Source organism: Rana temporaria, chromosome 1 (genome assembly GCF_905171775.1).
Source record: "Rana temporaria chromosome 1, aRanTem1.1, whole genome shotgun sequence".
Lineage (NCBI taxonomy): Eukaryota > Metazoa > Chordata > Amphibia > Anura > Ranidae > Rana > Rana temporaria.
Window position 1 is genome coordinate 358,723,014 of NC_053489.1, and position 14,721 is coordinate 358,737,734.

General features: G+C 46.6%; 1 protein-coding gene across 3 annotated transcripts in view; it reads left to right on the top strand.

Moving 5' to 3' along the window:
• Positions 1 to 14,721, top strand: part of HSD11B1L (hydroxysteroid 11-beta dehydrogenase 1 like) — a 73,533-nt gene that overhangs the window by 418 nt on the left and 58,394 nt on the right. For 2 of the 3 annotated variants that reach the window (XM_040321688.1, XM_040321670.1), the window contains exon 2: positions 11,133 to 11,263. In XM_040321688.1, coding sequence (XP_040177622.1) covers positions 11,133 to 11,263 — 131 coding nt within the window. Of the gene's footprint in view, positions 1 to 4,671; positions 4,927 to 11,132; positions 11,264 to 14,721 lie in introns of those variants that run through there. The other variant, XM_040321679.1, reaches the window with a different exon arrangement.

Here is a 14,721-nt window from a genome sequence, read left to right on the forward strand (position 1 = left end):
ACGCCGCAACACTCACGTTTAACCCCTGAAAAGCACCCTTTAAATGGGCAGCGCTAACGTAGCCACTGCCCCAGTGTGAAAGGGGTCTAAAGGAAGAGTGGACTATGAATATATAATTGGCAATGCTTATACCTAGAACAGGGCTCCAGTGTATGTAGAGATTTCAGGGAGGTGGCGCTTCACCGGCAGGAGAGGAGTGGAGCTGGCTGCGGGGGGCGGAGGAGGAAAGGAGTGGCAGAAGAAGAACACGGGGGCCGGAGGAGAACGGGGGGCAGAGAAGTACATGGAGGGGGCTGGAGAACAGAGGGGCACAAGCGTCGGGAGGGGGGGGCTGGAGCCCAGAATGTGACCACGATAAGCCCTGAGTCTCATGCTGGCCAGTCTCCATTGATAGCCCCAAGTCTCATGCTGGCCTGTCTCCATTAATACCCCTGAGTCTCATGCTGGCCTGTCTTCATTGATAGCCCAGAGCGAGCGACAGGACCGATCTGATCCCGAGCGCTGTTGAATGTGGCCGAGTGCCATAGCAGGTCCCCCTATCTGGAGCTTGCGCAACGCCTATAATAGACGTCCCATTGGTCCAATGCTGGGACCGTGGGACCTGTGACGTCCATCTTAGGCACTGCAGGCTCCAGAAGGCGGGAATTACAATGCGACCGCCGCCCCACATCCCCGCTCGGCGCTCAGGCGGCGCTCCTCTTCTCCAGCCCCCCCCCCCCCCCCAGGCTCCTCAACTCTCCTCCCCACCAGACTCCTGTGCTCTCCTCCTCGGACGACTGACGGAATGACTGACTGAGCGCAGGTAGGTCAGACAGTGTATGTAAATGTCAGTGTATGTAGGTCAGTGTATGTAGGGTCAGTGTATGTAGGTCACTACCATCAATGTACGGTAGGTCACGGTCCAGCCAAAAAAAAGCCTGCATCACATACACCATCTCTCCCCCCTGGTGGGCCGGGGGGGGGGGGGGGGCACACAGAGCAACAGGATATGATCGGTGCGGCAGCTGTGATCACCAACTTCCCTGTATAGCTTTTTAGCTGACAGCCGCGGGAGGGAGAGAAGGAGAAGCGGCTGTCAGCTAAAAATCTATACAAAGGATATCGGTGTTCACAGCTGTTTTCTGCTGCCGCACCAATCATTCCCAGAGATCGGGAGGCACTTGCGGGTGTTAGGGAGCCGCCGCAGAAATGCGGGAGTCTCCCGTACCTCGCGAGAGACTTGAGAAGTCTGAACTAGTAATTCACCAAAAATAACTGACAGCAGTAGTACTAATACACCCAGCATAGATTTCTAAGAGTAAAGATATGCAGACATACCAGCGGGTGATTAGTGTAACTTTATATATAATAAAGTGATGGCATTACATACAACCAAAGCAATAACGGGAAGAATGTACACACATTATCTCACCAAAGTAGATTTTGCATTGAAGTTTATGAGAGGCAACTTTGCATTGAAGTTTATGAGAGGCAACTTTGCATTGAAGTTTATGAGAGGCAACTTTGCATTGAAGTTTATGAGAGGCAACTTCGCATTCAAGTCTATAGGAGGCAACTTTGCATTGAGGTCTATGAAACGCGACTTTGCATCGATGTCTATGGGACGCGACTTTGCATTGAAGTCTATGAGACCTGATTTTGCATTGAAGTCTATGGGATGCAGCATGCCATTAGCAGCACCTTTTTTTTTCTATTGGCAAAACTCAGATAATTGTATTTGTGGACAATATATCAATGTCCTAATGGTGGCAGGCTCTTGTTGTTGAAGAGGCCACGTCAGCCTTGTCCTAGTAACTGGGGTTTTTAGTGATCTGAGTAGAGAGAGTGAGATGAACACTCCAGGTTCTCGGCAGCAACTACAAACGATAGTATTGCTGATAGGGCTGTATAATCTCCAGTGTCTCCTCTCCTGGCCTTGAGTTTAAGTCTGGCGGGATTGGGCTCTTGCCTACAGACAGGTGCCCCTTGGCCCACGCCAAGAGAGCATCAAGAGGTCTTTCCTGGGTGATTTGATAAAAAAAAACCCTCCTGTCTCCTCCTGCTGCTGGAACCTATAGTTCAGCAAGTCAGTTATTCCTTTACATGGCTCCCGTTTTGGACTACACCTCCCAGGATTCCAGGCACTCTGCATTAATGTCTATGGGCTCACTTGACTTTATGGTATGGGTGAAAAAATTGCTGGTGAGCTTCTACCACTGTACGCCGGACGTACGACTTACGTAAACGGCGTAGCTTACTGCGACGGGCGCAAGTACGTTCGTGAATCGGCGTATGTAGCTCATTTACATATTCTACGTGTAAATCTATGGAAGCGCCCCTAGCGGCCAGCGTAAATATGCGCCCAAGATCCGACGGCGTAGGAGACTTACGTCGGTCGGATGAGGCCAGAATTCAGGCATATCTAGCCTTGAGAATAAGGCGCATAGATACGACGGCGCATCTGTTCACTTACGCTGCGTATCTGTAGATACGTCAGCGTAAGTATTTGCTGAATCTGGCTCTATATAGTGTTTTTCTTTTAGGCCAAAAAGTTAAATTTTGGTCCCATCTGACCAGAGCACCTTCTTCCACATGTTTGCTGTGTCCCCCACATGGCTTCTTGTAAACAGCAAATGGGACTTCTTATGGCTTTCTTTAACCGCTTGCCGACTGCCGCACGCGGATGTATGTCGGCAGAATGGCATGGCTGCGCATATTGGCGTACAGGTACGTCCCCTTTAATATGCGCCTCCTATTGTATTTACAAAGCTTTGTACCAGCTTATGGACAATTGTTACTGGAGTCAGTCCTTCCTTAGGGGGACCAAAGGTTCTTTGGTGTGGGGAGTGTATAGCTGGGTGCCTGCCGGTTTGTGAAGTTACTGCTTGCCCCCCCACCAGTGAGTTGCTGTGCTTGTGAAGCGCTGGACTGTGTGCACTAGAGCCGGCTCCTCTCCTCACTGTATTGCTAAGAATTACAGTAAAATTTCCTTTACGCCATTCATGCTTTCATTGTTGATGCTATTTCTACTGATACTGTGAGGGCTAGTGTAATGGGGCTTAGCTTTATTGCGTTGTTGTAAGTTAATAGCTGTAGGCTATCAACAATGTAGTATGTTGTACTATTTATTTGTTCTATGCATTGCATTTGCTTACCCTTCAATAATATGTTCGTTTTTCAAGTTGCTTGTGGTCTATTCTCTGTGTACTACCATAGAGCGGTAGAATATCAACACTTAGCCTAGGTTCACACTACTGCGATGCAATGTACTGCGAATTTGATCTGTTTTTTTACTTGCAGTAAACTCGCAGCACACCGTTCACATCTCTGCAAATTGTTCACTGTCTGCCTCCTGAAATTTGCAGTAAAATCGTGGTAAATTCTCACCTGTCCATCTCAAAACGCAAGGCAAATTCGCACCTCACACAGGACAAAAAAAATGATAAAATTCACAGTACATCGCTACAAAGGTGTGAGTAACTTATTACCCGGTGTGTTGGTGGGGAAAGAACGGCTTCAAGAGTCAAGGCTCTGTTATATTGTGTTTATGTGAGTAATGCATTGTTTTTAGGTTTTATGATAAGGTGACTAGATTTTTTTTATTAAATCCGGGGACATATTTTTTTTTTTTTTTTACTAGTAATGGCGGCAATCAGCGACTCTCTGCGACCCGCCTCACAGTTTTCCAAGTCTTACTCTCCGGGCCCCGGCTCCTACCAGGTGGGGAGCAGAGGAAGATCACTCTGCCAGGGAAGGCAAGGAGATAAGCAGGCAGGCGGCTGGCCGGGACTTGAGCCAAGGCAGAAGAAACTGCGAGCAGATCTGGATGGGCATGCACCCGAAACTGAAGAAATATTCCCTCAGCTCCGACCAGCACATGATCATCAGAAAGGAGCACAGATAATGAAAAAATACACCCCCCTAAGTTAGTAGGAGCGGGGGTGTGTAATTCAGAATTTTGTTTTTTATTCTACACTGACTGTCTTTGAAATTGCCCCAGTCCCTGTTCAAATCCAATCCGGGGACAAAACCGGGGACAGACTTGGTCCGGGGACTGTCCCCGGAAATCGGGGATGTCTGGTCATCCTATTTTAGGAGTCATGTTCAAATTTTTTGTACAATGATAATAAAGACTTTCTATTTCTATTCTATATTCAAGTATCTCTTTCCCTTTTTAAAGCGGAGTTCCACCCAAAAAAGGAACTTTCGCTTTTCGGAACCCTCCGGTGTCACATTTGGCACCTTTCAGGGGGGAGAGGGGGTGCACTTCCGGCATAGACTCCCATGGGAGTGACGCCACTTCCCCCCCCCTGCTGTCTCCTGGAAAACACACTGGTCCCAGGAGAGAGCGGGGACCAGTGAGAGCATGCCGCGCTACTCGCACAAGCGCAGTAGGGAACCCGGTCAGTGAAGCCGCAACGCTTCACTTCCTGATTCCCTCATGAGGATGGCGGCGGGGGCAGCCGAGAGACGAGAAATTGTTCTGCCTCGGCTGCCGACATTGTGGGCGCGCTGGACAGGTAAGTGTCCATTTTTGAAAAGTCAGCAGCTGCAGTATTTGTAGCTGCTGGCTTTAAAAAAAACAAAACATTGGGTGGACCTCCCCTTTAAACCAATATAATCAAAGCGATATAAAAGGCAGAGTGCCTCTGCCTCTGTGTGCTTGCTAGTATACTGCCTTATGCAACAGGAGGACATAGGAGCACTAATACAATGCAATTCATTTTATGAAGCAAGAACTTTGACCATGTGACGCCTCCAGATCTTGTTAAGCTGCATTCCAATCAGAAGAAAAAGCTTTCACACACACAATACATGTGTTACAGATTACAAGTGAGCTGACTGTGAATATTCTGCTTTCCACTATGGGCTACCTAATGAAAGGATGGTGCTTTGTTGCCCTTGTGGCTTTAGTTGGATATCTATACAGAGACACTTTTGACCCTGGTAAGAAAATGTATGGAGTAAATAAATGACTATATACTTGATTTGGTTTATCAGGGGCAGGAAATATTGCAGGTTATAGTTTGTATAATGTGTGACTCATAGTTAGTTATGTGTGATTTTATAGGTATATGTGATTTCAGGCAAGTGGGAGGCATTTCTGTGTTTATATGACAATGTTGTGCTGTAATGACATCACACTATATTCTTTTCTTTTTGTTCAACTTTATTGAAATGTACAAAATTAGACTTCATTTGTTTTTATGCACTGCAGTGCCTTGTAGTCCATTACAACTTGCTGTGCTGAAAAAAAAAGCACAGCACTTCCTAATCCTTTTTCAGTGCAGTGGTGTGAATTGAACGGACAGATCTAGAGGCAATTTGCCTTGGCATTGTGTCCACGCTGGGCAACACTGCCCCGAAGATTTACTCTCATATACATAAAATATGATGATAATATAATACTACAGCTAGTACAATGTTACTCTAATTTACTGATTTCTCAAATATGCTGCTATTCTTGTTTATTGGTTTAGAAGTTCAACATTATTTATGAGACTGGTTGGTTTTCGCAGGCCCCTTTTAGGCCTCGTCCACACTTTTTGCGTTTTGTAGCTTGAGCTAGGGTTGCCACCTGGATTCACCTGGACAGTTCAGGTTTTGAATCTTGTGTTCGGGTTTCAGTCCACCTGAAACCCGGACACAATATTCAGACAGGAATGTGGCTCAGAATAGGGCCCCATAGGAGGGTGAGGGGGGCAGTATGTACGCCACATTACTATTCTCTTTGGAGCGCCCAAAGGTGTCCCAGGTCTGTTACAATCCTATAGTTCAGGGGTCTCCAAATATTCTAGAGGGGCCGGACTGTGCCCAGTGGGAGTAAACAGCGCCCGATCTGTGGTATTAGGGGGAAAAATAGTTGGTGTCAATGGGAGGAAATGTGCCCAATTTTTGTTATCATTAGAAGAAACGATGCCTAATCGTTGATGTTAGTGAAAGGAATACTGCCCCATTGTTGGTGTCAGTGGCAGGAATAATGACTCAAACGCCGGATAAAGGCAAGCAAAGGCCCGCAGTTTGGAGACCACTGCTATAGTGTATACTAAAAACAGCCCTCAAAATGTAACTCGCCTGCTCGCATTTTGCGAGTAAATTTTGAGGGCTGGCGAGTGTGGGCTTCTTGGGAGTGGGGGGGGGGCGAGCAAGGAGAGGAGAGCAGAGCCGCGGCGTTCAAACCGCGGGGAACATTACAGCTTTCAAAGCTTGCCATTACATTGGCGGCGTTACCGAGTTACTATGAGCGCGCGCGGGGGGGCAGTCCGGGCAGACTCTCACTCTGTCAGGGCGGGATGGAGCTGGCCTGTGATTGGGTCACAGGCCAGCTCTGGGTCATGTGTCGACGTGTCATCGACGTTGTGACGCGTGACGCTGGCGCATGCACGCGCCTGAAGTCTCGCCCGCAGTAGTGTGACGGGTCGGGAGGGAGTGAGTCTGGCTCACCTCCCCACCGTCACCTCAGCCGCCGACATCCGACGGTCCGCCACCAACGGTCCGGACTCCGGGGACACTCACCGTGCCAGCAGTACACCGACCGACCGTGGCCCTGCGCAGGTGAGGAGCCGAGGCGAGCGGCATCGGATTGGGAGTGGGGGGCGGGGGGGGACAGATGACGGGACACTCCACCGGACCGCTCCACATGCCCAGGCAGGCCCAGCATTATCACACTTCACCTGCCCAGCAATACTGTACAATATAGATTCAGTGTGCAGTGTGAGTGACACTTCTGCAGTGCACACTGAATCTATATTGTACAGTATTGCTGCCTGGGCAGGTGGAGTGTGCTGATGATGATGATGATTATATTAATGTACACAGTATTGCATTTGCTGGGTCTGCCATATACTGTACTGTATACTGTATAACTGCACTACAAAATTCCTTTACAAATAATACATATGTTAAAATATTATTAGTAATAACATTTTAAAATATGCATTATTTGTAAAGGAATTTTGTAGTGCAGTTATACAGTATAGTACAGTATATGGCAGGCCCAGCAAATGCAATACTGTGTACATTAATATCATCATCACACTCCACCTGCCCTGCAATACTGTACAATATCACTCACACTGCACACTGAATCTATATTGTACAGTATTGCTGCCTGGGCAGGTGGAGTGTGATGATGATATTAATAATTGTACACAGTACGAAATGTTCTAAAATACTGTATATAGTGTTTTATTCTTCAATCAGTTAATATAAACATCTTTGATATTAAAGATGTTATAGAATGTAATTGCATTGTAGAATATAAAAAAAAAAAATCTCAGTTACTTTTCAGAGTAACTAGTTACTTTGCTAATAAAGTAACTGAGTCACTAACTCAATTACTTTTTCGGGCAAGTAACTTGTAATTGTAACTAGTTACTTTTTTAAAGGAACATGAACAACACTGACTCTGGCTGCAATGTGTGGGGGGGGGGGGGGAGACTCTGGCTGCAATGTGTGGGGGGGGACTCTGGCTGCAATGTGGGTGAGGGGACTCTGGCTACAATTGTGAGGGGACTCTGGCTGGAAAATGGGGACATTTTGCTGCATTGGTAGACATGGGCAGGCTGCATTTTTGGGCACGGATAAAGTTGTTGTTAATATTTATTTTTATAACTTAATTCTACATAAAACATTTAAGTGTAATTTCATGAAATTTTTGAGGACGGGACATTGTAGGGGTTGGGCGGGGCAACTGGTGGCGAGTATGCCTTGAGGCCTGGCTAGTAGCTCAGGACTTGAAATTTTGAGCCCTGCTAAAAATATATATATATATTTTGCTGTGCACTGCTAAAGTGCTCGGGTTTGGCTTGAAAAAAAGTGTCAACCCTAGCTTGAGCCCAGGTTCACATTGATGCAATTTGACATGTCAAATTGCCGGCAATAGCACTGTCTGAATCAGTGTGACGCCGACTTTGTGGCGCCTCACTGATTCCCAAAAGTTGTTTCTGTACTACTTTTGGCAACTTCAGGTGCAATTTCAATAGACATCCGTGCAGGAACCCGCACAGATGTCTCTGAAATCGTTCCCGAAGTCAGACTGACAAGCGAGTATGAAATTGTGCGAGTTCAGCTGAACCTAGGTTGAAACTCAAAAATGCTCAACAAGCAAAAACCTATTATTTTCAATAGCCCTTGTTTACATCTGAGCATCCTGTCGCTTGTAGCAAAATGCCTGTCGCTCAAAAAAGTACATGAGCTACTTTTACTTTTCAGGCAGAATTTAGCATTTTTGTCCCCACAGAGATCAATGTAAACGCCTGAAAAGCGATTTTTTTTTTTGATCATTTTGTCGCAAGTTTTTTACTCAAATGGTAACTCTCCACCCCTTTTTCAGCAGCACTCCACACCTTTTAGTTGAAAACACTTGGACCCCTTTCACACTGGGGCCGTGACCACATTGGCGCTAAAGCTCCGCTCGTTGTAGCGGTGCTTTAACGCTGTTTAACCATGCATTTTGGCCACTAACAGGGTGCTTTTAACCCCAAAGAAGGGGTTAAAAGCACCCGTGTTTTGGCGTTTCCAAAGAACTTTTCAGGCCATTTGGAAGCGCTGCCTATTCATTTCAATGGGCAGGGCATTTTGGGAGCGCTGTATACAGCGTTCCCAGACCGCCCCAAAGATGCTGCTTGCAGGACTTTTCCTAATGTCCCACAAGCGCACCCACTTTAAGGGGCTATTTAGAGGCTATTTTTAGCGCTAAAACGCCTGAAAACTGCCTTGGTGTGAAAAGGGTCTTAAAGGGGTTCTAAAGGTACATCTTTTCCCCCCTAAATAGCTTCCTTTACCTTAGTGCAGTCCTCCATCACTTACCTCATCCTTCCATTTTGCTTTTAAATGTCCTTATTTCATCTGAGAAATCCTCACTTCCTGTTCTTCTGTCTGTAACTCCACACAGTAATGCAAGGCTTTCTCCCTGGTGTGGAGTGTCGTGCTCGCCCCCTCCCTTGGACTACGGGAGAGTCAAGGTGCTCTCTACGTTGCATATAGAGAAAGGAGCTGTGTGTTAGTGGGCATCCTGACTCTCCTGTACCTTTACAACCCCTTTAAGAAAAACGTGCAATTCTGCTCCAATTTTTTTATAAATAAGTGATTGAAAAAATGCTTGGAAATGTGATGCTTAGGTGTGAATGTAGCCTTAAACCTGTGCATCAGTGTCTTTGTTTCACCTGTGACTGTATTTTGCACCCAATGTTCGACTAGGGGGCAGTAAAACCAGACAGTTGAGCCCCGGTTTTACCACCCTCCAACTGCCCACCTGGAACCACTCAAGGCACACATGGCACGGCCATGGCAAAAACAGCATGTTGCATTTAGCAGGCGTTATCGCCACTCTACACGGTCAATGCAAGTCAATCGTGCCGCAACCATGTGCAATGCACACAATTGTGACATGGTAGGGTGGCATTTACAGAGTTAAAGCAGACGATGAGGAGGCAATATAATATCAATATCATTTTACCTCTCACAAGGTCTCTGAAGAGCGATCCAATGCAAATTTTTTAGAGGGAACTGCACATGTGAATGAGCCCTTACAATTTTTATTATACTTTTTGTGCCTATTTGCACATTTTATTTAAGAGGAAACACTCCCTGCCAGCTGTATTGTTATTATTTCTTTATTTTTTCTTTATTTTTAAATAGGTGTTGCGTGGGTGAATTCAGAAATAAAATAGCAAGACCAGGGTTATGTAATTTTAAATACAACTACCGCATTGTGGTAACAGCGGATCTTAAAAAGCCACATTACATGACTTGTTTTGTAAAAAATTTTGATCTCTGATTAACCACTTCAACCCCGGAAGAATTTACCTCCTTCCTTACCAGAGCACTTTTTGCGATTCGGCACTGCACCGCTTTAATTAACAATTGTGTGTACGACGTGGCTCCTAAACAAAATTGAGGTCCTTTTTTTCACACAAATAGAGCTTTCTTTTGGTGGTATTTGATCACCTTGGTTTTTATTTTTTGCGCTATAAACAAAAATAGAGCGACAATTTTGAAAAAAAATCTATATTTTTTACTTTTTGCTATAATAAATATCCACCAAAAATCTATAAAAAAAACGATTTTTTTCCTCAGTTTAGGCCGATGGGTATTCTTCTACATATTTTTGCTAAAAAAAATCGCAATAAGCGTATATTGATTGGTTTGCGCAAAAGTTATAGCTTCTACAAAATAGGGGATAGTTTTATTGCATATTTTTTTTTACTAGTAATGGTGGTGATCTGCGATTTTTATTGTGACCATGACATTGCGACGAACAAATCGGACACTTTTGACACATTTTTGAGACCATTCACATTTATACAGCGATTAGTGCTAAAAAACTGCACTGATTACTGTATAAATGTAACTGGCGGGGAAGGGGTTAACACTAGGGGGCGCTGAAGGGGTTAATATGTTCCCTAGTGTGTGATTCTAACTGTAGGGGGAGGGGACTCACAAGGGGAGGAGACCGATGTGTGTTCCTCTGTAATGGGAACACAGCATCGGTCTCCTCACCGCTGACAGGACATGGATCTGCAATTGCGGGTTCCCACCGGACATCGTGGCTGCCGGGCACGCGCACCAGATGCCACGGGGGCGTGCGCGCCCCCTAGGCGGCCGGGAAGCCCAGGACGTCATATGACGTCCACCCAGGATTGGAGATCCCATCTGTGGATGTCATATGACAATGGGTGGGTAGGGAAATGGTTAAAGAGGAAGTAATGGGTAGTAGCCCATTATGTGTCACTTACCTGAAAGCAAAGCCTGCAATGCCACCACTGTCCCTTCTTCCACGAAGCATCCATCTTCCTTCCAGGTATCGGGGCTCTGGCACTGTGATTGGCCGCGGAGCCGCAATGACGTCACTCCCACGCATGCGTGCAGGAGCCGGTACAGTCCCCTTTAGAAACGGCACGGTTGCCGTTTCTATAGTGCGCCTGCGACGTAGACATTGGCGCCTGTCTCATTTGTAAATATCTGCTAAACCGTGGAGGTTTGGGAGATATTTTGAGTACCTACAGGTAAGCCTTAATTTAGGCTTACCTGTAGTTAATAGTGGTTGTAATGGGTTTACAACCACTTTAATATGTAATAGGATATTGTATATACTTATAAAAAAAAAGATTAATTGTGATTTGCTTAAATGTTCTGTTCATATTTTTCAGAAAGTCTTGCCAATGCTAGGGTCCTAGTTACTGGTGCAAGCACTGGCATTGGCGAGGAAATGGCATACCACTACGCCAGGGCAGGTGCACACCTCTTACTAACGGCAAGAAGGGAAGATGCTCTGCTCAAGGTGAGTAATGAATAAATAAACAACTGCCTGGGGGGGGGGGCAGAGCTGTTCCTGGAGCCTATGGTCGCCCACTTAGCCTCTTCAGTTCACGGCATGGCTGAGGGGCGTAGAGTAGAGGTCAGCTAACTGGTGAGGAACATGAAGTGGGATGGGCTGGAGGATTTCGGCATAGGTGTCACTGCTGCGGGACACCACAGAGCTGGAGACACAGTGAGTAACACTACCTGTGATTATAGTTGCCATTAAAAGTCCCCACTACAGTTCTCAGATCAGCAGATGACCTTGACCAAGAGCACCTAAGTTGGCTGATCAGAACCCCCCCAACACTGCCACTGATCCCACCCCCCCACTAGCACCGCCACTGATACCACCCACCCCCCCACCAGGATCGGCTTAAGTCTATTGGCCAGAATTTTGGCCAAGATCTTATTATCCGTGTTTAAGAGCGATATAGGCCTATAGTTTCCGAGCAAGGAATGATCCTTCCCTTCCTTTGGTGAACGGTGATGTGTGCCATAAGCGCCTCAGAGGGCATTGCCAGTGTCCCCGCCGCAGAAGTGAGTTTATGTACATGACCGGAAGCACGCTGATTTTTGAGGGCTCTAGCCAGCATCCTCCTGCATTTATTAGCGAATTCATAGAATTTGTGTGTCAAATGTCGTATACGCGCTTTAATTTTGGTGTATAATAATGTAGCTAATTCCTGGCGAAGGGAGTGTTGTTCCGCTGCCATCAACGAGGTGACGTTCTTCTTAGGGGTAAGTACTGCTGTAAGGATTTTGACCAAGAGGGTCTGTAATTCACCCTCTCAAGCCTTCTTCAGTCTCGCCCCTTGGGATATCAGCTCACCCTGAACCACTGCCTTATGGCCTTCCCAAATGGATCCCATGCCCACCTCTCCTGGTCGATTCTCTGCAAAATACAGGGAAATTATGTCTGAAACCTGCTTTTGGGCAACCGCATCATCCAGGATGCTGTCGTTCAATTGCCAGGTCCATGTCCGTGCCTCCATAGACTGGGGATGCAGGGAGATGGAAACCGGTGCGTGGTCTGAAATGGTAATGGCGCCAATGGAGGCCCCTGCCAGGGAATCAAGGGAGAACTGGTCCATCATCAAAAAGTCTATACGGGTATAGACATTGTGCGTGGTCGAGAAATAGCTATAGTCCCTGTCAGTTGGGTGGAGTAGTCGCCAGCAGTCTACTAAATGGTGTGTCTGCAGGGACTTCCAAGGCGGGGTGACTCTTGAGGAAGATACTGAGTGCTAGATTGGAAGAGCTCAGGGGATCCAGTGGCAGTGGATCAGTAAGTCTAGTGGAAGACTGAGAGCTCAGTGGAATGAAGTTCTACAATAGGAGATTGTAGAAGAAATGAAAGAGTTCATTGCAACCTTTGTTAGAAACTTTTACAAGACAGTTGCCATAGGAGACAGTGTTGCTACTCATGTAGATGTGGTGTCTGGCTGGATACCTTTCCCTGCATGGCTGTCTGGAGGTGATCTGAAGGGGTTAAAGGGGGGGGCAAAAGAAACTACTGTGGTGGGTGTTGATGATTTAAAAGATGGGTTGAGGACACTGAGTTGGGTAATAATGACAACCATTATCAGCGCTTAGACACACCGGCAACGGTGTAATTGGCGCTATATAAGTGTAAGCATTATTATTATTACTGCCCTGAATAAAGGTAGTGTGTGATGGGAAGGGGGCTTGAGAACACTACTGTGAAGGGGAAACAGTGAAGTGAAGAACTGTGATTTGCGTGTGACTGAGGACACTGATGCAAGAATATAATTGTGATATAGGAGGAGAGGGGTGTCATGTGAAGGATCTGAGTCATTGCACAAAATTGTGATTCAGACCTCAGCTGGAAGAACATTTTACTGATCGGACCTCTCTACAATAGGCTGTACATACAGGGCAGCAAATTACCCCACAAATCTACATAATCAATGCAAATCTTATGCCTGTGACAAACACAAGATGCAGGTATGAAAGTTTATAGCGCCTTTAATCACTTGCTGACCCATTCACAGTAAATATACTGCGAGCGTGTGGCAGGTGCAGGCAGGTTTTGCGCGCCCCCCCCGCTGACCCGTGCTGTGATTAGACACAACTTTGTCAGCAGGTTTCAGCCAATGATTTCAGTTGAAACCTGCTGATCAGCTGTGTCCAATCACAGCACCAGGTTCTGTGTTTACAAACACATAGAACTCTGTGTACACAGAACAGTAATCTGGTGGTTTCTTGTCTCTGAAAAGCAGGGAGAAAAAACAGCCAGATCTGTGAGTAAAATTAGCACACATTACACTTGTTAGGTGCACAGTTAACCCCTTGATTGAGCCCTGATGTTAGCCCCTTCCCAGCCAGTAAATTATACGCCAGTTTTTAAATGATTATTTATACCCCAAAACCAATAATCACTGATAAAACAATTCTACATTCATCCCCTTGGGGTGTAAAGTCTCTGTTAGATATATCCATTTCTTTTCACACTTTGATACATTTCTGACTCTATTTGTACCCCTCCAAACAGGCAGGGTCATTGCTGGCGAGGGATATACTGCTAAATTCAGAGTCATGGCATATGTGTAAGCATACGTGCTGCCGCTGGGTTAATCTCCCATGCTCGTAAGTGTATGAATCTAGATGTGCTGCGCTGTTTGGCCACGCCCTCTGCCGAAGTGATGACGAAATGCATCGGTTCATGATCATGCAGCCATTCAGTCTGTCAGCTCAACCCAGATACGCCACCCTGTTAGAGAGCCACTAGGTAGTGAGAGGGGCCAGTATACAGGGGGAAGGGGGCAGTATACAGGGGGAACACTCTACAGGGGGAGGGGCAGTATATAGGGGTGGGGAGCAGTATACAGGGGGATGGGGCAGTGAGCAGTATACCAGAGGAGGGGGCAGTGAGCAGTATACAGGGGGTGAAGTATAGAGGGGGAGGGGAAAAGTATACAGGGGGAGCAGTATACATGGGGAGGAGGGCAGTATACAGGGGGAGGTGAGGGTTATACAGGGGAAAGGTGGCAGTATACAGGGGAGGCAAACAGTATACAGGAGAAGGGGGTAGTGAGCAGTGTACAGGAGGGAAGCAGTATACAGGGGGAGGGGGGGGCAGTGAGCAGTATACAGGGGGAGGGGGGGCAGTGAGCAGTATACAGGGGGAGAGGGCAGTGAGCAGTATACAGAGGGCAGTATACATGGGGAGGCAGGCAGTGAGCAGTAGACAGGGGAAGGGAGTATAAAGTGTTCTAACCACAGTAGGGAGCTGAAGCATTATAGATAGAGGGAATAGCTGTTGCAGCCACTTACCACATGGATGGAGAAGAAACCTTCAGTGGTCACCATCTATGCTGCTCCTCCCAGTTATCTATCACTTTCAGCAGACACCTGTGCTTGTAAATGAAGATGGCCACACCCCCAGCCCGCCTACCAGCTCGGTCAGCCAGTGTAGAA